This window comes from Vulpes vulpes, chromosome 10, assembly GCF_048418805.1.
Source record: "Vulpes vulpes isolate BD-2025 chromosome 10, VulVul3, whole genome shotgun sequence".
NCBI classification, from domain to species: domain Eukaryota; kingdom Metazoa; phylum Chordata; class Mammalia; order Carnivora; family Canidae; genus Vulpes; species Vulpes vulpes.
Window position 1 is genome coordinate 72,620,291 of NC_132789.1, and position 26,388 is coordinate 72,646,678.

Sequence of the window (26,388 nt, forward strand, 5' to 3'; positions counted from 1 at the left end):
ACTTTAGCGTCTTATGAATCAAGAATGTTTCACAAAAATGTTTGGTGTATTTCTTTAGCTCAGTAGTTCATAACCTTGGCTGCAAATGAATTCATCAGGTTGGGAACAAAGTGGGGAGCTTTAAAAAATACTGGTGCTGGGATCCTACCCTCAGAGATGCTGATTTATTAACTTGGACCTCTTTATTAAAAACAAAGAAAGAAACAAAACACCCCAGGTAACCCTAATGTATAGTCAATGATATTCTAGCTTCTTCTCCATTCTCCATGTCCCTTATACCAAGTCAGTCAGCTCTATCCCTTAATATTTTCTTTTTTAAGATTTTATTTATTTATTCATGAGAGACACAGAGAGAGAGGCAGAGAGAGAGGCAGAGAGAGAAGCAGGTTCCATGCAGGGAGCCCGATGTGGGACTCGATCCCAGGTCTCCAGGACCACACCCTGGGCTGAAGGCAGCACTAAACCGCTGAGCCACCGAGGCTTCCTTTTTTTTTTTTATTTTTCTTCAAGATTTTATTTGTTTATTCATTAGAGGCACAGAGAGGCAGAGACATAGGCAAAGGGAGAAGGGACTTGATCCCAGGATCCTGACCTGAGCCAAAGGCAGATAGATACTCAACCACTGAGCCACCCAGGTGCTCCACTATCCCTTAACTTTCATATAAGAAACCTGAGGAGGTTAGCAAAGTAGCAAAGTCCTGAGTTTTACTCAATGTCTTGAGTTGAGATTTGGGAATTGAGGTTCATTTTCTTCTGTAAATTATCCAGTGCTCTTAAAAGCAACCATGTGGTTCCATAATCCTGGCGTATTTCCCCCAATACCACTAATTGTTCTAAGGTGGCTGCTAACCAGTACCCAAAGGCCGCCTGCTCAGGGGCTCATGGAAACTGGTTGACTAAAGGCAATAGAGCCTGAAAAGCTGATCACTGAAGCTGCTAGCTTTCCATCCAGAATACAGAGGGGCGTTGCACTGCCTTTCACCCCATCCAGATACAACCAATTCCGGAGAGCCCACCTCTTCCTCAAGGTCTTTTACCTATAACCCATTCTCTGGAACCAATCTGGGTATTAAAATTCCTTTGTTTGTAAGCAACAACGACAACAAAATCAATGACCCTGGTTAGCTCAAGGAAGTAAGAATACATTGGGATGGATCCTGGAATAGTTCAAAGGTCCAAATAAACTGTGAAAGAACCCAAATTCAGGAAATAGGAAATCTCTGCTGACCTCCTCCCTAGAGAGCTGCCATAAAAGCCATCCAGTTCTGGTGACTCTTAGCCTCTGTCGCCCTCCATTCACCTTTCAGATTCCCACAAGAAAATCTGTCAGCTCAGCTCAGCTTTAGGTCTTCCCCTGCGGATCAGCTATGTGAGGCGAGGTCATGAAGCACAGACATGGCACAGTGGCAAGGGGGTAAACCAGGCACCACCCAACAGAAGTGTACTTCAATCACTCACGTTTGGAAGCTTCTATTTTGCAGTTCATGAACGATAAAGGTATGGGCAAAAAAAGCACAAAAGACACTGCTTAATCAAACAATTTTAATCAAATTAATAGGAAGCAGTAAAAGTGCAATTGCCTGAAGATCCCATATTTCACATTTCAAACTGTTTTCCATTGTCTTTACTTGTAAGGTGTTGCAGGTGGGACCCACTCTTGAATCTTCTTTCTTGTGGTAGAATAAGGTACATATTGTTCTGGAGTGCCACTCACATTGAACTTATGGTTTGTCCAGATGAATTTACGAGCGACAGGTGGTTTTACTGTTGGAGGATCATCGGTCATACAGTGAAGCCAACGATGCCTTTAAGAGGAAGAGAAAGACAGTTACAAAGACGCAGGGTGGTGTGGTGGGAGGAGCACTGAGCAGGAAGCTCTGGGGCTATTCTGGTGGCTTGAGCTCAAATCTCAGCTCCCCTCACTTGCTAGCTGAACTGCTATATGCCTTAGCTTTTTCATTTGAGCATCCTGACTTCCCAAGGATGGTGTAAGGATTAAATGCCCCTAGAAAAATTCCTGTGTACAGTAGGTACACAACAAAACATTAGCTATGCTTTTACTGTTACTGTATCTCATCATATGGAGGACACTAGCAATTTTAAGATACACATTAGTTTATGTATCTGTAAGAAAAAAATGCTACCAACTAACTCACACTACTATTGATTATAATATGTACCCTAATTTTAGATGTAAAAAGGTATTTCCAAACTGACGAATATACTATTGCTATTAGATGCTAGAGGCTGCTCTGGGATTTCAGTTTGCTCAGGCTGCTCTGGTGATGGAGCTTTAGCTTAAAATTCAACAAGGCTCCTGCTGAAGAAAAGGTCTCTGCGTGCATCTTAAATTCAAGCTTAAGAGCGGGTGTTACAGGACATACGATTTATTATATTAAAAACATTAAATCACAGCCTAAAATTCACAAGTATTTCAGTTTTAAGTGTTTAACAATTTAATTTCAAAGGAAGCTGGATGCCTGGAGTAGAAAGGAAAGAGACCAGTGATGCTGCTACTCACGGCAGAGAAAGAAGGAATAAAGTCCAAGGGACAAAGAGTAGAACTGAGCAGGAAGCCACTCTGAGTTTATATGACACAGGAAGTAGAGAACTCACACCAGATCTCCCAAGGCTGGGAGCTCAAAGACAGGATTATGTTAAGGGAAAAAGGAGTAATGGGCAGGAACAAGCAAGAGAAATGTGGCTCCAAGGGGAAAAAAAAAAGATTTTTCAGCTATATAGAAAAGGGCAAGTGGAGGTTTCAGTAAAATAACTAAAACTAAAGCTAATGAGAAAAGGTTATGGGCAGCCCGGGTGGCTCAGCAGTTTAGCGCCGCCTTCAGCCCAGGCATGGTCCTGGAGACCCGGGATCGAGTTCCACATCAGGCTCCCTGCATGGAATGGAGCCTGCTTCTCCCTCTGCCTGTGTCTGTGCCTTTCTCTGTCTCTCATGAATAAATAAATAAAATCTTAAAAAAAAAAAAAAAAAAAAAGGTTGTGATGCTATTTAAGAATATTTGCTAGCAATAACTGATAGGTATAGGTAATTGGCCAAAACCAATTAGCCTCTCCTAAGAGAGGAGATAAATTACTATTACTGTTGCTCTATTTGTGTCTAAAGATATACCATGATCAGCTAACATAATAAAAAATGAAGATGTCTCTACACACTGGGCTGGTGTCTTTTTTTTTTTTTTTTTAAATAGGTACTTCCTAAAGTAAACTCCTTTTTATTTATTTTTTATTATTTTTTTAAGATTTTATTTATTTGAGAGTGAGAGAGAGAGTAAGCATGAGCAAGGGGGTGGGGGAGAGGGAGAGGGAGAGGGAGAAGCAGACTCCTCACTGAGTAGGGTGCCTCCTACAGGGCTTGATCCCAGGACTCCAAGACCATGACTTGAGCAGAAGGCAGAAGCTTAACCGACTGAGCCACCCAGGCACCCCTGGGCTGGTGTCTTATATTCTCCAGCATTAATTGGGGACTAGTGAAAGTGATGTGGACCAATAAACTGTGACTATGAACACAAGCTCTGAACCTCTGAGATGCTGGCAGTGAGACAGGCTCCACTAGTCACTCAAAGGAGGGATTAGCTGTCAAAACGAAGGTTGTTACTTACCAAGGGGCTTTATGTAAGCAGAAATATTTAACTTTTACCTTGTCGAGGCAACTTAAATAATTAATTTATTCTATTAAAATAAGGAAAATGTATTAGAATAATTGCTGTCAAGACTCTTAAAATTTAAAATGATATTTAAGAAATCAAGAGTCGAAATCTTATATGTGCCTGTTCAGCTACTTAAGTGAGGAACTGAAGATCTTATGGAGAAGCAGAAAATACTCAAGAAAACTAAAAATATTTTTTATCACAATACATAAAATCTGAAAATGTCTATCCAGCAAGACTACAGGCAAAAGTCAAGGAATGAGTAAGTGATAATTTATTCTTATGATGGCAGTATAAAGAGCTCTAAGAAACAAGAAAATGTTTATAATCTACTAGGGCTGATGTAACCCTCTCTTGTTATTAAATAAAGGCTAAATAAATCATACCTTCTAGGTTTCCACACCAAAGAGTTTTGGCAAAAAAGATTTTCAGCCGGGTCATTAAAAAATACATATATTTAAAAAATTTTTAAAGTAATCTCTACACCCAAAGTGGTGCTTGAGCTAAAAACCCAGATCTGTTCCCCACAGGGAGCCTGCTTCTCCCTCTGCCTGTGTTTCTGCCTCTCTTTCTGTATCTCATGAATACATATATAAAATCTTTAAAAATAAATCAGTATTTGTAAAGAAAATATATTACATTTTAGGAAATAATGAAAACATATCACATTTTAGAAAAAACCTAGTACTCAAATATATTGAAGTGTGTCTAAATAACTGGAAACAAAGATACTAAATCACAATTACAATATCAAGTGGAAATATTTGATATTTCCATTATCAAATGGAAATAAATCTCAACAGTGGTTAATCCTATTTTCAGTTGTTTAAGAGGAAGAGTATGTCAACAAACAAGGAAGGAAGACATTCCCCTTCTTTGAAAATATATTTCCCTTAAATAGTCCCTCAGTGGGAGATTGTCTACCATACTAAGTGCAAAATGGAGGGATTTGTTTGTGAAGAATAGAATAACCTAATAGGAAATTTAGGAAGTTAAAATATATGCCATATAAAATAGATTTTTAAAAATCACTGCAAATGAAAACAGTTTTTTAAGATTGGTATTAATGTCCAAAGGGTACAAAGATCTCATATAACTCAACACACAACAAACCAATTAAAAAAAAAAAAAAACAACAGGAAGAAGGCCTGAATATAGACATATCTCCAAAGACAGATGGTCAACAGAAACATGCAAAGGTGCTCAACATCATTAATCATCAAAGAAATGCAAATCAAAACCACAATGAAATATCACTTCACATCTGTCAGAATGGCTAGTATCAAAAAGATAAGAAATAACAGGTGTTGGTGAGGATGTGGAGAAAAAAGAATCCTTGTACAACTGGTAATGGGAATGTAAATTGGTGAAGTCACTACGGAAAACAGTATGAAGGTCCCTCGAAAATTAAAAATAGAAATACCATATTATCCACCAATAACACTTCAGGGTATCTGTCCACTGAAAACAAAAAACTGAAAAAGACATATACAACTCTATGTTCCTTGCCGCATTATTATTTATAATAGTCAAGATATGGAGGGAACTTAAGTGTCCATCAATAAATGAATGGATAATAAATAAATAAATAAATAAATAAATAAATGATAAATGGATAAAGATGTGTATATATAAACAATGGAATATTACTCAACCATAAAAAAGGAATGACATCTTGCCATTTGTAACAAAATGGATGGAACCAGGATGTATTATGCTAAGGGAAGTAAGTCAGAGAAAGACAAATACCATATAATTTCACTTATATATGGGATCCAGAAACAAAAAAAAAACCAGAAACAGACATATATGCAGAGAACAAACTTGTGTTTGGCAATGGGGAGGAATGGGGCAAATGGGTGAAACAGGTGAAGGGGATTAAGAGGTAGACTTCCAGTTATAAAATAAGTAAATCACAGGGATGTAAAATACAGCATAGGAAATATATAATCAATAACACTGTAATAACCTTGTATGATCACAGATGGGTGTGCTGAGCATTTCATAAGGTATATAAATCTCAAATCACTGTTACACACCTGAAACTAATATAATATTATATGTCAATTACACTTCAATCAAAAATAAACGAAAATAAAAATCTTTGGGGTACCTGGGTGGCTCAGTCAGGTAACCATCTGCCTTCAGCTCAGGTCATGATCTCAGGGCCCTGGCATTGGGCCCTGTGCTAGGCTCAATGCTCAGCGCATAGTATGCTTGAGATTCTTTCCCCTCCTTTTCCCTCCCTCTGCTTGTGCTCGTTCCTTAAGTAAATAAAATCTAAGGGAAAAAAAGACATCAGAGGATGAAGAACAGTTTCAGAAGAAAATGGATGATTTGAATAAAAATACTCTTTTTCCAGAAAGCCAAGAACTGCTCTACCAAGAAACTGTGAGATGGAAGCAGAGTCCAGGAAAAGCAGCAGGAGAAAAAAAGGGCTGGAGCAGTTGAACTCATGAATAGAACAGGAACTGAGGGCAGCCCCGGTGGTGCAGCAGTTTAGCGCCGCCTGCAGCCCAGGGCGTGATCCTGGAGACCCTGGATCGAGTCCCATGTCAGGCTCTCTGTATGATACCTGCTTCTCCCTCTGCCTGTGTCTCTGCCTCTCTCTCTCTCTGTCTCTATGAATAAATAAATAAAATCTTAAAAAAAAAAAAACAGGAACTGAAAGATAAAGTTAGCCAATTAATATTAATGGCTGAAAACCTGCTGAAGACCATCCCGTTCCCTTATCTCCTTAGAGGTCACGCTTGTATCATGTGAACTGGGAAGCTGAGCAAAAGAGCGAAGCAGAAAATGGCAATGACCCTGTGTATCAGGCAGAAGTTGAAGTGTGTCACTGATGATGCAGACTTCAATGGATCCTTTCAAAGTCCTGAAGAGGAAAACCAATAAATAGCCAGAAAATCGTGGGAAGAAAAGCAAATGAATTAAGAGCTTACAGGACAAACAAATCTCCAAACCGAGGAAGCATTTTGCAGCATGGAAATTCACAGCTTGAAAGTGAGATTAATAAGCAGCTGAAGCTTCAAATTACATTAAGAACATGTCATGCAACTTCAGGGAAAACTATCTTAGGAGGAAACATAATACTTAGAAATAAAGAAGAAACTTCCCAAAGTGTGCAGAAACGTCAACTCCACATATCAGATTCACAACCTCTACAAGGTGGCAGAACACATGGCCAAAGAACTGGAGAGAAACACTTCTACTATCGAAAGGAGATCCTCTTCCATGAGAAAAGAGCCCAAGAAAGCTATATAGCAGTTGTGTTGATTGGGAGAAAACTCAAGAAGCTAAGACAAGAAAAATGATCACAACAGGCAAATGTTGGACAATATGAGGTCCAACTTCCAGACTTTCCCAAGTGGTCCTTTTACTCCTGTTGTCCATCTGCAGCCCAGAGACCCAGAAGTGTCAGGCGATCCGTTAAAGCATCCGTTAAAGTGCATCAGTTTGTTTGTTTGTTTGTTTGTTTGTTTTTTGGGCTCCAGGGGTAGGGACGGGTCAGGGCAGGGGGGGGCCAGCACTGAGGCTGTCAGGCTGTGGGGGGTCTCGGGCTGGGCCCCGGGGGTAGGGATGAGTCAGGGTGGCGTGGGGGTGCTGCACCGAGGCTGTCAGGCTGCGGAGGCGGGTCTATTTTTGTTTTTTAAACATTAAATTTATCATTCCCGTCCTGGGGTTAGATGAATCTAGGGATTTTCGCAGATACTTAAATGCTATCATAATCCTAATCCAGTTTCATCTCTTGATTATAATTTAAGTTTCTTGGCTAAATGGTTCTTTTCAACCATTGGGAAGTTTTGTTCACGCCTCAGCTTTGTGGCATATGTGCTGTGGGATCTTGGGAAAGTCATTTCAATTCTATTTACTCAGTTTTAAAATTCGAAATACCTACATTAGTAATAAATAAGTGATTTGAATGGTATGTATGGGTATGTTTCATAAACTAAAGTGGGAGAAATAATCATTTTAGTGTGATGTATATTTTTACCTCAAAAAGCAATCATCTTTTTCTTTAGTCTTTCATATGATTTTTAAAATAATTTTTTTTTTTTTTAAGTAAACTCTATACCCAACATGGGGCTTGAACTCAGAACTCTGAGATCAAGAGTTGTATGCTCCACTGACTGAACCAGCCAGGCACCCCTCCTACCCATTTCTTGAAAAATTGAAAAAATTCTTTGGAATTTCTATGCCCAATGATGTTAACTAGAAACACTGCAACATGAACATTATGATCAGAAGCCAGCCTTGATTCCCAAAATTAATAATATATATTATCCAAGAAGAAGAAAGACACAAAACTGCCTAGATTTTTGTTGTTAAATTTGCTGCTATCAGGATGCCTGGATGGCTCAGCAGTTGATTATCTGCCTTCGGCTCAGGGCATGATCCGAGGTCCAGGGATCGAGTCCCGCATTGGGCTCCCTGCAAGGAGCCTGCTAGCCTGCTAGCCTGCTTTTCCCTCTGCCTATGTCTCTGCCTCTCTCTCTCTGTGTGCCTCTCACGAATAAATAAGTAAATTTTTTTTTTTTTTTTTTTAAGATTTTTACTTATTCGTGAGAGAGAGAGATCCAGGATCACACCCTGGGCTGAAGGTGGCACTAAACTGCTGAGCCACTTGGGCTGCCCCTGAAGAATCCTTTCTAAGATTAATATTAAACCCAAAAAGCCATAAAGAAAAAAAGTGTAATTCTTACATAAAAACAGAAATGTCTGTGTCTTAAAACTCTGCAAACAAGATTAAATGATGAGGTTTTGGCTCAGGTTATGAGCTCAGGGTTGTGAGACTGAGCTTGCTTAAGATTCTCTTTCTCAGCAAAGAAATAAACAAAAAGTTAAAAAAAAAACAACAACAACAAAATTCAGGACGCCTGGGTGGCTCACCCATTGAGCGTCTGTGTTTGGCTCAGGGTGTGATCCTGGAGTCCTGGGATCAAGTCCCACACTGGGCTCCCTGCATGGAGCCTGCTTCTCCCTCTGCCTGTGTCTCTGCCTCTCTCTCTGTGTCTCTCATGAATAAATAAATAAAATCTTAAGAAAAAAAAAAAGTTTCATGAAAGAGAGAACTGTGACTTAGACAAGAATAATACTGATAGAGGTCATGATCGATGTGGGACATATTTGGAAAGAACAAAAAAACCTGCTGATAGACTGGATACTAGAAAGACTTGTGAGGATGACTCTTCAGTTTCTGGCTTGGCTAAACATGAGTCATCTAAGGGCTTAGGAACATTCTGCTTGAGAGGTCTGTTTATCTGCATTGGACATTTGAAGACATCGAAAAAAAATACACTACATTTATAAATGTGACCCAAAATGTTGAAAGGAATGTAATTACCTAAACTTGCAAATGGAGACAACTGTTTATGAGATTTTAATCCTTTCCATTAGAGTTTATCAAACATTCATCAAACAAGAGAAAATAATTGTTCTTTATTTTAATGCAAAAATGTTCAATTTACTAATCTTGTTATCCTATTTATAAATTGGACCTCAAGGCTTAAGAACAACTAGGTTTTAAAAATTGCAGCTGTAACTCTCAATAATAGAGAACAATCTGATGGTTACCAGAGAGGAGGTGTGGGGGATGGGTGAAATAGGCGATGAGGATTAAGGCGTGCACATGCTGTGAGCACTGGGTGATGTATGTAAGAGCTGAATCACTATATTGTATACCTGAAACTCATAACAAGGCATGTTAACTGGAATTAAAATGAAAACTAAAAAAAATTTGTGATAATAAAAATTTGCAGCTGTAATAAACAGCCTATTAATTTTAAACCCAAATTCCCATTAATCCTTTATACATCAAATGCGTCTCAGACACTAAAAACCTCAAACTGACAAGTAGAATATTTAGTGGACTAGGGGAAATGTCTGTGACTTATTGAGAAGAAGGAGATAGTAAACAGAATATTATATATAATAATGATATATGTATGTGTATATATACACATACCTATATAGTTACTTATAATCATAAATCTTCTTCTAAAAAGGTTATGATTAATAAATTACAATCTATTCTCCACACTGTGACCCTTTCAAAATATTCCTTCTCTATTCAAAAGCAGATCCTCAAATATACATTCAATTAATGAATGAAATGTTAACAGTGCTTGTTTCTGGGCCAAGGAATTAGCGTTTTTGTTTTTACCTCACATATCTCTGTACTTTCCAGGTTCTCTATAACACTTGTACATTTTTATAATCAGAAAAAAAATTAGGAGTGATTTTACTGATTCATTACATGGAAAACTGCATATAATACTAAGAGGGAAAAAAAACCCTGAATATGATTATGAACACAACTACTACCTAAAAAATTATTTAAAAGACTAAACAAAATATGCCCAGTATTGACAGTGGTGGTCTCTTACAGGGCTATGCAGATTATCCTTCCCCATACCAGATTCTTTAAACTTTTCTGATCTCTCACATTTTTTTTTTTAACTAGGCTGGGCACTCTGGATGGAGCCCTACATGAGGCTTGACCCATGACCCTGAGAACAAGACCAGATGAAGAGTTGGGCACTCAACCAAGCCACCCAGGTGCCCTGATCTCTCACTGAAAAAAAAAAAAAAAAAAAAAAAAAAGATCTATTTATTTGAGAGAAAGAGAGAGCAAATGAGCATCGAGCATGCAGGTGGTGGGATGGGCAGATGGACAAGGAGAGAATCCTCAAGCAGATATCTGCCCTGAAGAGCATGGAGCCACACCCTGAGATCATGACTTGAGCCAAAATCAAGAGTCAGAAGCTCAACCAACTGAGCCACCCAGGCGCCCCATGAACTCTCAAACTCTTAAGAACAGACTCCATTTAGATTCAACGAAGTTCATATTGCCAAATCACATGAACACTTTTCTGTCCTTACTCTATGAAATCTCTCAGCAACAATTAATACAGCTAGCCTTCTCATCTTGTTGAAATGCTATTCTCTCTTCCTTTCCTTTTAACCTTGCTAGCTACTTTTCTTCTTTGCTAGCCTGATCTCTGTCCTAAGCTTCAGATTTACATACCAGCTGTTCACTTGACATATTTCTTCTCTGACAGTTATCTCAAACTGACTACTTCCAAAAAAGAGGCTTCTAACTGGAATTCTCCACTCCCTATCCTACCTTTCTCCCAGTCTTCCCATCTCAATGAATGATACCACCATCTATCCAACCTCTCAAGCCCCAAACCTATGAAGCATCCTTGATTCCTACTACCCCAAGTAATTCCCCCAACTTGCACCCTACTTTACTACAAGGCATTTAAAATATCATATACTAACTGAAAAAAAGCTGACCACAAGGAAAAGGAATTCTCACAAGAGCAAAACATTTAATTTCACCATGGCCCTGGAAAAATCTTTAAGAAAAAATTATTTTGTTAAAAAATGGAAATTTTCAACATATGCTATTATTTTTAAAAGGATGTTTTTACATATTATTTCAGGAACTTAACCATTAATCCTAATAAGAAAAATCATTATCAAGAAAATCAATAAGGAGATACGGACTCTACTACACTGAAGGAGAAAAGACGTTACTTAGAAATGAACATAAGGTGCCACCAAGTGGGAAAAAAGTATATACATGGTAGAGAAAAATCTAGGCAAGCCCTATTTGCTTGTTATAACTTGATTTAAAGGATTTCAGGGTCCCAACACTTCACAAAAAAGCATCTTTGTTTCTCCTGATAAAAGCAGAAACAGTAATTTTATACTATTATGCATAGAAGAGCCCAAACTTTTCAGCAATTTACTCTCAACATTTAATCTTGTCAAATTGCATGTAGATACTAATTACTCACTTGGTTTATCAGTCACTGATTCTATACAAAAGCTAACTAGCATAAATACGAAAATAAAAAAGAAAATAAAGACTTTTATGCATTACTATCCAGACGGCAGCAATTAGTTTAAAAGAAAGATAAAATTAAGGACAATCAAAAGTGATATAAGACAGTATTTGTATATAGTTGCCCTGATACAGGTCTCCTAAAACCCTTATAAATTCCTAATAAGAGCAGTTAAGAGTAGCTCTTGTTCTAACAAGGTGACTGTGACTAGGCTCCTAGATGGTCCTGGATGAGGTTAGTCACCAGAAAGACCAAGCCATGATCAAAAGCTAGGAATTTTCTGCCTCACCCCTTCCGGATCAATCTATAGCTGGCTGATCAGAAGCACAGGTGACAACCTGGGCTTATGAGTGGCATCTGGACAAGAGGTAGAGTAGCGCAGTGTTGTGGGGCTGAAAACCTTACCTGTGGGATCTGATGCTATCTCCAGGAAGACAGTGTCAAGAATGAGTTAAACTGTAGGACATCCAGCTGGTGTTAGAGATTTACTTGTTGTGGGGGAAAATTTCTAAAGCTTGGTGACCAGAAGTGTCAGAGTGAAGAGTTTTGTATAAGTAGTAAAGGAGACTCACAAGAGAAACACATAGCAGGGAAGAACAGAGTTTTTCCCTAATGAGGAAGGAAAAGATTGAAGTTTTTATCCCCTTTCATCCTTTCTCCATGAGTGTGGGCTGTATTTGCTGGCTCACTTCTAATAACTAAAATACAACATAAGTGTAGGATGTCACTTCTGAGATTAGGTTTTAGAAAGACTGGCCTAATATGTATTGTGCTAACTACACTTCAATTAAAAAAAAAAAAAAAAGATAGGCACCTAGGCACCTCAGTTGGTTGAGGGTCTAGCTCTTGGTTTCATACAACCCATGGTGAATGTATGTTTCTGCACAGCAAAATAAAAATGGTAAATGCATTTAAAAAAAAAAAAAAGTGACATCTCAAGGTTCTGGGATCGCTCTGCATTGGGCTCCACACTCAGCACAGTCTGCTTGAGGATTCTCTCACTCTTACTCTGCTCCTCCTCTGTTGTCTCTCTTAAATGTTAAAACAAAACAAAACAAAACAAAAAAACAGAAAAGAAAACTACTCACACACAAGGCTGTGTCTTCCATCTCAGGTGATCTCTTTACTTGCTCTCAGGAAGCCACATCCAGAGATGGCCTTGTGGAAGTACAGAAGCAAATCTTCGAGGTCTGCCTATAGTTCATGTGAATGAATTTGGCCGTGGATCCTTCCCAGATTAGACCCTGAGATGACTGCACCCCAAACACTATATTGAGTGTAGCCTTGTGAAAGGTCCTAAACCAGAGGTATCTAGCTAAATTGCACCAATTCCTTATCCACAGAAATTGTGAGATACTGTTTATTGTCTTTTTTTTTTCTGTTTATTGTCATAAGCTAAATTTAGGATAATCTGTTATAGAATAATGGATAACTGAAACAGTCCTAAAACACAACCTGCATCACTATCACCTTAGTCCAGCCTCCAACAGCTCAGACAACTACATACAATAGTTTTCTAAGTGATTAGCCTGTTTTCACACTGTCCCCTTCCTCATTCTTCACAGCAATGACAGAGATGTATGCATGCATGTATGTATATATTTATTTACTTATTTAAAGATTTTATTCATTTATTCATGAGAGACAGAGAGAGAGAGGCAGAGACACAGGCAGAGGGAGAAGCAGGCTCCATGCAGGGAGCCCGACATGGGACTTGATCCCGGGACTCCAGGACCAGGCCCTGGGCTGAAGGCGCTAAACCGCTGAGCCACCTGTGCTGCCTGACAGAGATGCTTTTAAAATGTAAATCACACGCGGTAATCTTTTGGACATTGCCCTTACCAACATATTTATGGATGTGTCCCTTCAGACAAGGGGAATAAAAGCAAAAATAAACTATTGGGACTACACTAAAATGAAAAGATTTGCACAGCAAATGAAATCATCAAGAAAACAAAAAGGCAACCTAGAGAATGGGAGAATATATTTGCAAATGATATATCCAATAAGGGATTAATATCCAAAATATATAAAGAATCTGTACAGCTCGACACCAAAAGACCCCAAACATTCTGATTAAAACATGGGCAGAGGACCTGAACTGATACTTTTCCAAAGACATAAGGATGATCAACAAATACATGAGAAGATGTCCAGCATCACGAATCACCAGGGAATTGCAAATCAAAACCACAACGAGATATCACCTTATAGCTGTCAGAATGGCTAGCAACAAAAAGATGAGAAATAACAAGTGCTGGTGAGGATGTAGAGAAAAAGGAATCCTTATATGTTATTGGTAGGAATAAAATTGGTGCAACTGTGGTGGAAAACAGTATGGACGTTCCTCAAGAAATTAAAAATAGAGAGGCACCTGGGTGGTGGTTAAGTGGTGAAGTGTCTGCCTTCAGCTTAGGTCATGGTCCCAGGACCTTGTGATGGAGCCCCACGTCAGGCTTCTCCCGCTCCCTCTGCCTGCCAAGCCCCCTGCTTGTGTGCATGCACGCTGTCAAATAAATGAATAAGATCTTTAAAACAAAACAACAACAACAAAAGAAATTAAAAACAGAACTACTAAATGATGTAGCAATTCCACTACTGGGTATTTACCCAAAGAAAATAAAAACACTAATTCAAAAAGTACATGCACCCCTATGTTAACTGCAGCATTATTTGCAATAGCTAAGACATGGAAGCAATTCAAGTACCCCCCCCACACACACACACAGATGAATGGATAAAGATGTGATATATATATACAGTGGAGTATTAGTTATATAAGACTGGGATCTTACCATCTGTGACAATATGACTGGACTAGAGGGTATTGTGCTAAGTGAACTAAGTCAGACTGAGAACAACAAATACCGTAAGATTTCACAAACATACAAAACATAAAAAAAAAAAAGTAAAAAGCAGAAGCAGACTTATAAATACAGAGAACAAACTGATAGTTGCCAGTGAAGAGGGAGATAGGGTGATAAAGCAAAATAGGCAGACTGGGAAAATAAATAAATAAACACACACACACATTAACATACATACATGCATAAATGGAACAAGTGCAGTAATGAATTATAACCCATTATTAGAGCAGGAGTTCATACTGACATAAAATGGGTAGAATGAAAGTCTGAGGAGTAGTGGGATACTTACATAACCTCAAAGTACCTCCACACAAAATGCTAATTAACTGCAAAGGGAAACTTTAGAAAGGAAAAACCAGACAGAATCACCAAAACTTTAATTCAAAACTTGAATTATTCAAGTGAGAGAACTTATCATCAGTAATGGGACGAGTCAAAATAGGGTGCCACCTAACAGAATGCAACAAGAACATGACGCTGTTTCTGTGACATTCCTGCCAAAGATACATAGCCTGGATCTAGTCATAAGATGAGATCGATGGACTCCCACTGGAAGACTTTCTGTAACGGCCTGTAATTTTCAAAACTGTACAGGTCATGAAAATAAAGGAAAAGCTAAGGAACAAATCTAGAGGGAGACTAGACAGAGTAAGATCCACCTGAAATGCACGATTAGATCTTCTGGCTATGAAAGACCTTGTTGGCACAACTGATGAAATGAAATGGGGTCTGAAGATTAGACAGTAGTGGTATGCCATTGTGAATTTCCTGACTTTGAGAGTTAAACTGTGGTTACACAGAATATCCTTGTTTGTAGGAATCACACACTTTTGAGTATTCAGGTCATCCCTTTGGCAACTTACTTTGAAATGACTCAAATACTTGTAACTTTTCAGAAAGTTTAGTAGGACTGTTCCCAATTTTTAAAAAATTGTAAAACAGATCACATCCTGCTTTACCTTCCAGTGACTTTCGAAGAAATTTAGAAAAAAAGCCAAAAAAAACCATGGCTTACCACATCTGCATAATCTAGGCACTAGCTGTTTCTCCTACCTCATTACCTACAATCTTCCTTTCATTCGTTCCATTCCAGCCAAACTGGCCATGTTGCTGTTCTTTGAATGCAAGCAAATAAATCTCAACACACAGGGTTTTGCGCTGTTGTTCCTGCTGCCTGGAGCTCTTCCCACCACCTCCCCCTTCTCCGGCTTGCTCCCTCCCATTTCCAAACATCATTTCCTCAAGGAAGCATTTCCTAACCTCCAAATAAAACAGCCACCAGATCTTCCCATTACTCATAAAGTCATCCCTTTATGAATGCCAGCTTCGTGTTATCTCCCTTGCATTTATCACTGCCTAAAACATGGAATGTATTTGTTTTTCTGCCTTCCCCGCAAGCAGAGCAAGACCTTTGTTGTACTCCCAGTGCCTACAACACTTCTTGGCACCTGGTAGGTATGCAATAAACAGTTATTTGAATGAGTAATGATGATAAATTGGGTTTGCTATTCACTACTTTATATGTAAGATATATAACTCTCTAATTAAAGATACATCAACCCAACTTCAAATTTATTCATGGATCAAAGGTAAGAATCCACAAAGTTAGAATTCCACAGTGTATTACACTCAACAAAGGGGGTTCTGAGAAACAAACAGCTGAACTTGTCCAACAGCACTTCTCCCTACATCATAAGCCTTTAAGCTTCCCTTACAAACAAGGGTCATGAAAAGTACACAGCCCTTAGGAAGATTCTCTCCACAAAGAAATTCAGCTTTATATCTTCAACTGCCCTCAGGCTCCTGCTGGAGTGATGTTATTTTCTACAGCTTTCAACCTCTTTTCCAAGTGATCTCAGGTCATATAAAAGAACTTGCTTGGCTGAATAGTACTTTTATCTTTTCATAATGTTTACTACTTTGTAATTTTAAATGTTTCATCACATAATTTAAATCAATTCCCCTCCGCCCCATCACAGTCACCCAAAATACAGACCATGAGCACCAATGTAAAGATGAGTCCTTTGAGATAGATCTCAATCCATCTGAGATCTGAACAAGACCGCCCACTGACCTTCTGTATCCTCCAAAGACCAATCTTGCCCCGAAACAATCAAATAAACAAATAACTAGGACACCCTGCCTCCTAAAGTCAAATCCCACACTAAGACCTGGGACTCAAACAGTGCCCCTGACATATAAAATGCCCCTTCAGAGAAAAATAGATAGCTCTTCATCTAAAATCAGTCTCTCAAACCTTAACAGAACCACAGACTGTTACTGCCCATTGAAAAAAGGAGAGGCACGTGGATGGCTCAGTCAGTTAAGCATTTGACTCTTAATTTCGGCTCAGGTCATGATCTCAGAGTCATGATATAGAGCCTCGAGTCAGGCTCCATGCTCAGCGTGAAGTCTGCTTCAATTTCTCTCTCCTTCTCCCTCTTCCCCTCCCCCCTGCTTGTGTGTGCACATTCTCTCAAATAAATAAATTTTAAGAAATAAAAAGAATACAAAATCCAGCCTCAAATGCAGAATCACTACTGCGTTCTCAGGTTAAGAGCCCATGAGTTTTATTACAAAGACATAATCCAAGGCAGGCATACCTCAGAGAAATCGTAGGTTTGGTTCCAGACCAATACAATAATGCAAATATTGCAATAAAGCAAGTCAAAGGAGTTTTTCAGTTTTCCATGTATGTAAAAGTTATGTTTATGCTGTAGTCTATTAAATGTGCAATAGCAGTATGTCTAAAAAAAAAATAAAACAAAACCAACATATGCCTTGATTTAAAAATACTTTATTGCTAAAAATACTAACCATCATCTGAGCTTTTAAGGAGGTTTGTTTTTTTAGTTTTTAGGGAGTTTTAATTTTTTGCTGGTGGAGGGTCTTGCCTCAAAGTTGATGGCTGCTGATAGTGGGATGGCTGTGGCAATTTCTTAAAATAAGACAGCAATGAAGTCTGTCACACTGATTTGACTCTTCCTTTCACAAATGATTTCTCTATAGCATGTGATACTGTTTGACAGCATTTACCCAGAGTAAAACTACTTTCAAAATTAGATCAATCCTCTTAAACTTGCCACTGCTTTATCAACCAAGTTTATGTAATATTCTAAATCCTTTGCTGTAATTTCAACATCTTCACAGCATCTCCACCAGAGTAGATTCCATATCAAGAAACTTCTTTGTTTGCTCATTCATAAGAAATAACTCCTCATCTGTTCAAGTTTAATCATGAGATTTCAGTAATTCAGTCACATCTTCAGGCTCCACTTCTAATTCTAGTTCTGTTGCTATTTCTACATTTACTTCCATGGTTACTTTATCCACCGTCTTGAATCCTCAAAACCATCCATAATCAATAGGTTGGAATCAACTTCTTTCAAATTCCTGTCAGTGTTGATATTTTGAACCTTTCCCATGAAATCACAAATGTTATTAATGGCATCCAGAAAGATGAATCCTTTTGAGAAGGTTTTCAATCTACTCTGCCCAGATCCATCAGAGGAATCACTACCTATGGCAACTATAGCCTTATGCAATGTATTTCTTTAAAAAGACCTGAAAATCAAAATCATGCCTGATCTGTGGTCTGGAGAACAGATGCTGTGTTGGCAGACATGAAACAACATGAATCTCATTGTCCATCTCCATCAGAGATCCTGGGTGACCAAGTGTATTCTGAGAAAGCAGTAATATTTTGAAAGGCATTTTCTGAGGTAGGCTTTTTTTCCAAGCTTTTTTTCTGAGGTGGGCTTAAATATTTAGTAACTATGTTGTAAACAGATGTGCTATTACCCAGGCTTTGTTGTTCTACTAATAGAACACAGGTAGATTTATCATAATTCTTAAGGGCCATAGGATTTTCTGAACAGTGAATGAATACAGGCTTCAACTGAAAACCATCAGCTGCATTAGCCCCTAAGAGAGCCAGTCTATCCTTAGGAAACTTCAAAGCTAGACACTGGGTTCTCTTTAGCTATGAAAGCCTATGGCATCTCTTCCAATAAAAGGCTATTTATTATACATTGAAAATCTGTTGTTTAGTGTAGCCATCTTTACTAATTATCTTAGTTAGGTCTTCCAGATAACTTGCTGCAGCACTTGATGCTTCACCTTGCACTTTTACGTTATGGAGAGAGCTTCTTTACTTAAACTTCATGAGCCAAATTCTGCTAGCTTCACTTTTCTTCTGCAGCTTCCTCACCTCTCTCAGCCTTTATAGAATTGCAGAGAGTTAGGACCTTGGTCTGGATTAAGCTTTGGCTTAGGGAATGTTGTGGTTGGTTTGATCTAGCCAGAACACTAAAACTTTCTCCGTATCAGCAATAAAGCTGTTACACTTTCTTATCATTCTTGTGTTCACTGGAGTAGCACTTTTAATTTCCTTCAAGAACTTTTCCTTTGCATTCACAACTTAGCTAATTGTTTGATACATGAGGCCTAGCTTCCAGCCTATCTTGGTTTCGATATGCCTACCTCACTAACCTTTATCATTTTTAGCTTGTGATTTAAAGTGATAGATGCACAACTCTTCCTTTCACTTGAATACTTAGAGGCCTTTGGCGGGTTATTAATTGGCTTAATTTCAATATTGTGTCTCAGGGAATAGGGAGGCCTGAGGAGAGGAAGACAGGGGAGTGGCCAGTTGGTGGAGCAGTCAACACAACCAACATTTATTAAGTTTACTATCTTATATGGGTACAGGTATGCCTGTATCATGGTCTTCAAACGACATCACTGACATGCATCAAAGTTAGTTACTCCAAATAGTACACGAGAGGTTCAAAACTGATTGTAGATGAAATCTGACAACTGTGTTTTTGCTTAGTTCACAATATATTTTTAAAAAACTATTCTGTCCAATCAAGTAGCCTATTTAAATTAAATTAAAAATTCACTTCCTTAGTCACAGTAGCCACATTTCAGTGTCCTGGGCTACCTTTCTGGACAGCACAAACAGAATATTTCTATCATCAGAAAAAGTTCTACTGGATTGGGCTGTATTTAAATTGACAAATATTTTAAATTAACATTTAAAAAACAAGAAATCTCACAATGAAATATGCATTTCCACTTTCTCTTGAAAAATCCTATCTAGAGACTGTTGGCTAGATTCTCAGCTGATGGAACTGGGGAGTGATGAATAGCACTGCTGCCCTCTTTGAGAGAGTGTGCTTTTCGGTCCTTTAGATCCCCACTACTCCCTACAGTCTCACACTGTACTTCACTCACTTATGTTACATGCCTGGACTTCCAAGGTATGTCTTGGAATGGAAGTGAATAGAGCCCGAAACTGTTTCTGATGATTCGAAGTTCAAGTAAAATAAAATGTCATAGTTAACCTAATACACTTATTTCTAGTTTTTGGTGAAATTTTCTAGACTGTAACAGATTATCTAAAGTTTAATGGTGTATTAAACAAATGTCATTATCTTAGCAATCTATGATATAGATTATGAGTACTTGGCTTTGAAATATTTTATATAAAATTTGATAATTCAAGTAAAAGCATTTAGAATTCTATGTCAAGATAGGTATATTATAAAATTATAGTTTTTGGAGACCTAAGGAATTTGAGGGCTCTCATTTTACAGATGAGAAAACTAAGATCCAGAAAGGTTAAAGAACTCGCCCAAAGTCAAACTGCCAAATATTCAGAGTCACAATTCTTTTTGGCTTTCCCTTCACCCACAGCCAGGTGATAATGTGGCATACTGTTTTTCCCCAAAGACAAGCACACCATTGCATACGCCACCATATAATGTGATGTTGACATGTCTCCATTAAGAGATAGGAATCGGGGCAGCCCGGGTGGCTCAGCAGGCTGAGCCTAGGGTGTGATTGAGTCCCATGTCGGGCTCCCTGCAGGGAGCCTGCTTCTCCCTCTGCTTGTGTCTCTACCTCTCTCTCTCTCTGGGTCTCTTACGAATAAATAAATTAAAAAACTTAAAAAAAAAAAAAAAGAGGAATGTTCTCTTTCATTAAACTTGGGCAGAGTTTTCTAATTTCCTCCACCAACGGAATGCAGAAATGATACTGGATGATTTCCATGACTAAGTCAGTTAAGACAATAGGGCTCTGCCAAGTGCTTTCTCTTAGAGCACTTGCCTGAGGAAGCCCAGGTGACCTGAGGGTATTACAACCCAATGCCTCAGCTATGTCCCCAGCTGACTGCCAGCACCAACTGCCAGATAATGAGTAAGTCTTCAGATGATTCTGGTATCCAGCCTTTGAGTCTTCTACCTGACATTGTGAAGCACAGATAAGCTATCCTGACTGTGTCTTGCCTGAACCCTTAAAAACTATGAGAGATAACAATTATTGCTTTAAGACACAAAGTTTTAGGGTTGTTTATTACAGTCACCGTACCTGAGACAGATACTTTCAGAACAACACTGACTTTTATAGATAGATATTCAATAAATATCTGTGTAATGAAATAAATACTGCCAAGACAAATAAAATAGAATGTTGACTTAGTTTACCATTCAGGGGGCACCATGCTTCCATCCACATCCCAAAATGTGTTTTTGCCATTCATTTCAGTAGTATATATAACCCATCGGTGACGACCTGGATGGAAAGATCAACATTTATAAAGATGTGAGGAAATAAAGACAACCTTAACAAAAATGAAAACAAAAAGCATAATTGCATATCAAAGAAGACAACTATTTTTTATTAGTAAAAGACGTTTTTGTGTTCTTACATAGAGAAATGTTAGAATGAGAGACACCTAACTCTGGGAAATGAACAAGGGGTAGTGGAAGGGGAGGTGGGCGGGGGGTTGGGGTGCCTGGGTGATAGGCACTGAGGGGGGCACTTAGTGGGATGAGCACCGGGTGTTATACTATATGATGGCACATTGAACTCCAATTTAAAAAATTTTAAAAAGAGAGAGAGAGAAATGTTAGAGGAATAGCACCCTGGATGTATTAGTGGAGGCAAGTCTCAGGAAGTGTATGGTATGCTTTTATCAATAGCCTGGCAGCTGCAAGAGCAAAATCCCTACACTAGGGCTGAGACTCACTCTGTGGGTGGAGAACTCTTGTTTCTCCCCTGTTCTTCTGTGAACGGAGTAGAGGAGAGTAGGGGAATGTGTTCCCAGCTGTTCAGGGTATGTAGGAGAGAAAAAGCTCTTCCTGAGACTGGGGCAGGAGAAATGTTTTCACAAGCAATCATACTCAAATTATATGCTTCCATATAAATATTTAAAATGACCATCAGAGATCCTTTTGGAAATTGATGATCATATATAATAAACAAACATTATAAACAATGGTTATATAAGTAGGACAGCTCATGTCATCAAAATAGTATGGCAGTGTTCTTTACTTAACAAGTTTCTGTGGAATAGTTAGGGGCCTAACTACAATTTACACGACTGTTTCTATTGGGTCCTTAAGTTGAGGAGAGACCTGGATTCTAATCAAGACTCTGTTACTTATTATCAATGGACTTTAGGCAAATTTTATGAGCCTCAGTTTCTATGTCTATTAAAAGTGGGTGAGGGATCCCTGGGTGGCGCAGCGGTCTGGCGCCTGCCTTTGGCCCAGGGCACGATCCTGGAGACCCGGGATCGAATCCCACGTCAGGCTCCCGGTGCATGGAGCCTGCTTCTCTCCCTCTGCCTATGTCTCTGCCTCTCTCTCTCTCTGTGACTATCATAAATAAATAAAAATAATAATAATAATTAAAAAAAAAAGTGGGTGAATATAGGGGTGCCTGGCTGGTTCAGCTGGTAGAGCATGAGGCTTTTAATCTCAGGGTTGTAATCTCTACACCATGCTGGGTGTAGAGATTACTTAAAAATAAAATCTTAAAAAAAAAAAAAAAGGTGGAGGACTATACATACTACATATTCAGGTTGCTATGAAAATTTAATATCACACACATACATCTAGTTTAGCACCGGTCAAAAAAGTGCTTAATACATATTAATTCTTTCCACTCCTTCCTTACTGCCCCTACGACCCCCAATTAGAAAATACTGAATTCATCTCTATAATGGATTTTAAGCCAATAAACAAAAAAGTAATCTGCATTTACTTTACAGAGTTGTTTTTTCTTTTTTTAAGATTTTATTTATTTATTCATGAGACACACACAGAGAGAGGCAAAGACATAGGCAGAGGGAGAAGTAGGCTTCCTGTGGGGAGCCTGATGCAGGGCTCTATCTCAGGATCCTGGAATCACAACTGGAGCCAAAGGCAGAAGTTTAACCACTGAGCCACCCAGATGCCCTCAGAGTTTTCCTAAGTAATATCAACGAATGCTAATTAAATATGGCCTTATCTAGTAAAGAAAATACAGATTTTCAAGCACTACTAGAATCTTCTGGAGCACAGGTGCCTTTGAGGGCCCCCTCTGGGATCCCTCTGGTGTTAAGGCATTTGCCAGAGCCTCTCCCTGCAGCCCCTCAGCAGCTTCTAACCACCCTGAAGCCTTCTCCCAAGTCCTAGACCAAATGGAAACTATAAAGATTTTTGAAGGGAAAAAACAAAATCAAGATTTGGCTTCTTTTATTAGAGAAACCAATCTTGAGAATAAGCAACTACAAGTAAACTATAATCCAATTAGGCAGGGAAATGTGAAGGCAGAGGAGAAAACCTTGGAAAAGGTTTCACAGAATTAGGTCATGATGATAAAAATGGGCCTTAACAATCTCACAATAAACATTTATCAAAATTTTAAATGTACTTTTTATTTTTTTAAGATTTAATTTATTTATTCATGAGAGACACACAGAGAGGCAGAGATACAGGCAGAGGGAGAAGCAGGCTCCCCAAAGGGAGCTCGATGTGGGACTCGATCCCAGGACCCCAGTATCACACACTGAGCCAAAGGCAGACGCTCAACCACTGAGCCACCCAGGCACCCCTAAATGTACTTTTTACACTCAGGAATTCCACTTCCAGGAATTTATTCTTACAATACTTAAATGAATATAGATGTAGTTATAAGCAAGTCACTGCAGCATTGTTTTTCTTTCTTTCTTTCTTTCTTTCTTTCTTTCTTTCTTTCTCTCTCTCTCTCTTTCTTTCTTTCTTTCTTTCTTTCTTTCTTTCTTTCTTTCTTTCTTTCTTTCTTTCTTTCTTCTTTCTCATTCATTCATTCATTCATTTTATTTATTTGTGAGAAACACAGAGAGAGACACAGGCAGTGGGAGAAGCAGGCTTCCCGCAAGGAGCCAGGTGCGGGACTCAATCCCAGATCCCGAGATCATGCCCTGAGCCAAAGGCAGATGCTACACCTCCCAGCCACCCAGGCCTCCCTGCAACATTGTTTCTAATAGCATACAGCTGAAGGCAATCCAAATGTCTATCAATAGTGAAGTACTTGAAAAAGGAATGATTTCTTCCATACAGTGGAATACTATGTTGTTATAAAAAGAAACTTTTTTTTAAAATAAAAAAACACCAACAAAAATCCAAAGAAGAATGCTGTAGATACATCCAACTTACCATTATGGAAAAATGGCCCATGAGTTTTAAGTAAGAATATTTCCATTTACAAATAATAGACATAACATAATCCCATGAAATTAAAAAAAAAATGTACGTTGGTTATATAGTCACTGAAGAAGCTCCTTGTACATTATGGAACACAAGAGTTAAATCAAGGCTCAATCTCACTCTCCTTATTTACCAAAAAATACTGTACTCACCAAAAAACTGCTTGTTGTCTTCATAATATTTGTTTCCATATTTGTCTTCCCCCACTAAGGTACCAACCCTCACATCATTCGTCCTGTGAATATCGAGAGAGAGAGAGAGAGAGAGAGAGAGAGAGAGAATTTAGTATGATCCTTTGTCCAAAACACAAATTTATGAGCAGCCCAGGTGGCTCAGCGGTTTAGCGCCCCCTTCAGCCCGGGGCGTGACCATGGAGACCTGGGATCGAGTCCCGCGTCGGGCTCCTTACATGGAGCCCGATTCTCCCTCTGCCTGTGTCTCTGCCTCTCTCTCTCTCTGTGTTTCTCATGAATAAATATTTTTTTAAAACCCCACAAATTTAATAGAGTTGAGTATAACAAAAGCTGCTGCATCGACTAGGAAAATGAGACCTGGGGCGAGTCAGCAGTTGTGCACGTCTAGCCTTCATCTGCAGGATCAAGCCACCCACTGCTGAAGAGCCAGCTTTCAAGGAAGAGCTCTAGGATCCCCCGCTCAGGTCGCCCCCAGGACCACGCAGATACAGAGAAAGAAAGGACAGATCGACTCAACTCACAGTCCTAAAAATTACACTAAGTATAGAGATGCAATATCTTCAAATTACGAGACTACTTTTATCTATAACTCCAAGGCCAAGAGGCACTGCGGTTAGCAGAGACCCTCAAGGAATCAGGAGCCCGAAGTATTTCATCTTCAAAGGATCCGAACGTCTCCAGGCTTTCACTCGGCTCTGGGTCTCTGGAGGAGCGGCCGCTGCTGCTCCTCCACCTGAACCGATGTCAGGTCTAGGCGGGACCCTGACCATCATCTCGGCCAACTGTTTACCGGCCGGAGGAGGAGGAAGCTGGAGGCCACGAAGGCACACACTTTGCCAAGGTCAGAGTGTGGGGCCACGCGCGCTGCGGTCCGGGAGGCCGGGCAGGGCTGCCGCACCCACACGCACTCGACTCTTCCAGTCTTCACAGCTGACTCCGAACCTGCCTCAGGGAGACTCCTGGACGCACGCCTCGGCCTGGGGAGGCAGCGCGGAGACTGACGGCCGACTGTCCTTGACAAGACCTGCGAGTTCTCCCAGGGGACCCGGCCCGGCCCTCCTTCCACGGACTCACGCACACTCCCGGGGGCAAGCGCACGGCTCCGGCCGCCTACCTGAAGAAAACGCGTAGATAGCCGCGGAGGCCGCCGTGGCCGCTGACCTGCTGCAGCCCCCGTTTCAGGACCTGCAGGAGCTCCATCTTGTCCCGTAGGCCCAGCCTCCCCCGCGCGACGCTCAAAACGCACCGGGGGGAAACCAACCCGCGGCGGCGCCGTTCCGGCCACGAAAAGTTCCCGCTCGCGCATGCGCGCCAGATCCGCGGGGGATGGCTCTACGCATGCGCGGAGCTGGAGCGCCTCCGCGCCTCCGCTTTACGGTGGGCGGAGGGACGCTCGGCTGGTTTCCATGGGAAACGAAGGCGCGGGAAACTAAACAGTTTTCAGGGTCTGGACTAAGGTGCCGGGCTGGTGCTGGAGAGCTCGCCTAGCCTAGGCTTTCGCCGGTGGAGGTTGCACCTTTGGGAACCTCGGTGTCCTCGCCTAAAATGATCTGCTCAGACTACCTCAAAAATCCTTCCTAGCAAAGAAAAAAAAAAACCCTTCCTAGCGCCAAGAGTCTTTAGAAACGACTAAATTTCGACTTCCTTATAGAGCACGAATGACATTAAATAAGTTCGATACACTAGTGTAGGGATCGAGGAGCAGGTATTGAAAGGTGTTAGGTTAATATCTGCTCTCAAGGATTTAGTTGCAAAGTTAAAATTCAGAATTTAAAGACTTAAAATTTTCTTAGACAATTAAATCATGCATATTTACTTAAAACATTTTAAATAATAGAGGATACTAAATAGTATTCTAATATTCCAGGAGGTATTTTATGATTATACATAATATGCTTTAAAACTTGTATTCCCCTTTTTTCCCTTCCTTACTTTTTTTTTTTTTTTTTTTTTTTTTGTCCTTCCAGTGTATTTGATGAAAAACAGGCAGTTTCTCAGTAGAGTGTTCCATAGTCTGGGTTTTGTTGACTGTGTCCCTGTGTTCCTCTATCCCCCCTCTCACGTGTATCTGTGATTACACCTAGGTGCTGGACCAGATTTGTGTTTATTTTTTATGTTGTTAGGTATACAGGTTATAGGTGATGGTATCTTTCCATCAGAAAGCATACACAGTGTCTGTTTCACTTTTTGTGATTTTTGTCAGACAGTGGTGAGCATTGCCTAATAATTTCATTTTTTCATTAGCCGCAATTCTTTTGTAAAAAGATAGTTCCCCTCAACTATCTGGG

General features: G+C 39.6%; 1 protein-coding gene across 1 annotated transcript; it reads right to left on the bottom strand.

The window, feature by feature from the left end:
• Positions 1–1,528: 1,528 nt before the first annotated feature.
• NDUFA12 (NADH:ubiquinone oxidoreductase subunit A12) lies at positions 1,529–25,384 on the bottom strand. The gene is made up of 4 exons (XM_026013076.2): positions 25,215–25,384; positions 24,059–24,141; positions 20,877–20,964; positions 1,529–1,805 (listed from the first exon to the last, which is right to left on the bottom strand). The coding sequence occupies exons 1-4, from the start codon at positions 25,298–25,300 to the stop codon at positions 1,625–1,627; spliced, it is 438 nt and encodes a 145-aa protein (XP_025868861.1). The 5' UTR covers positions 25,301–25,384; the 3' UTR covers positions 1,529–1,624.
• Positions 25,385–26,388: the final 1,004 nt, after the last annotated feature.

What these genes read in the sequence shown, in the direction of transcription:
- NDUFA12 (XM_026013076.2), bottom strand. Translation starts at nt 25,300, where the DNA reads ATGGAGCTCCTGCAGGTCCTGAAACGGGGGCTGCAGCAGGTCAGCGGC. An exon ending in AGACAACAAGCAGTTTTTTG is followed by an intron (nt 20,965 to 24,058) that starts GTGAGTACAGTA and finishes CTTTCCATCCAG; the next exon opens with GTCGTCACCGATGGGTTATA. An exon ending in AGCATGGTGCCCCCTGAATG is followed by an intron (nt 1,806 to 20,876) that starts GTAAACTAAGTC and finishes TTCCTCTTAAAG; the next exon opens with GCATCGTTGGCTTCACTGTA.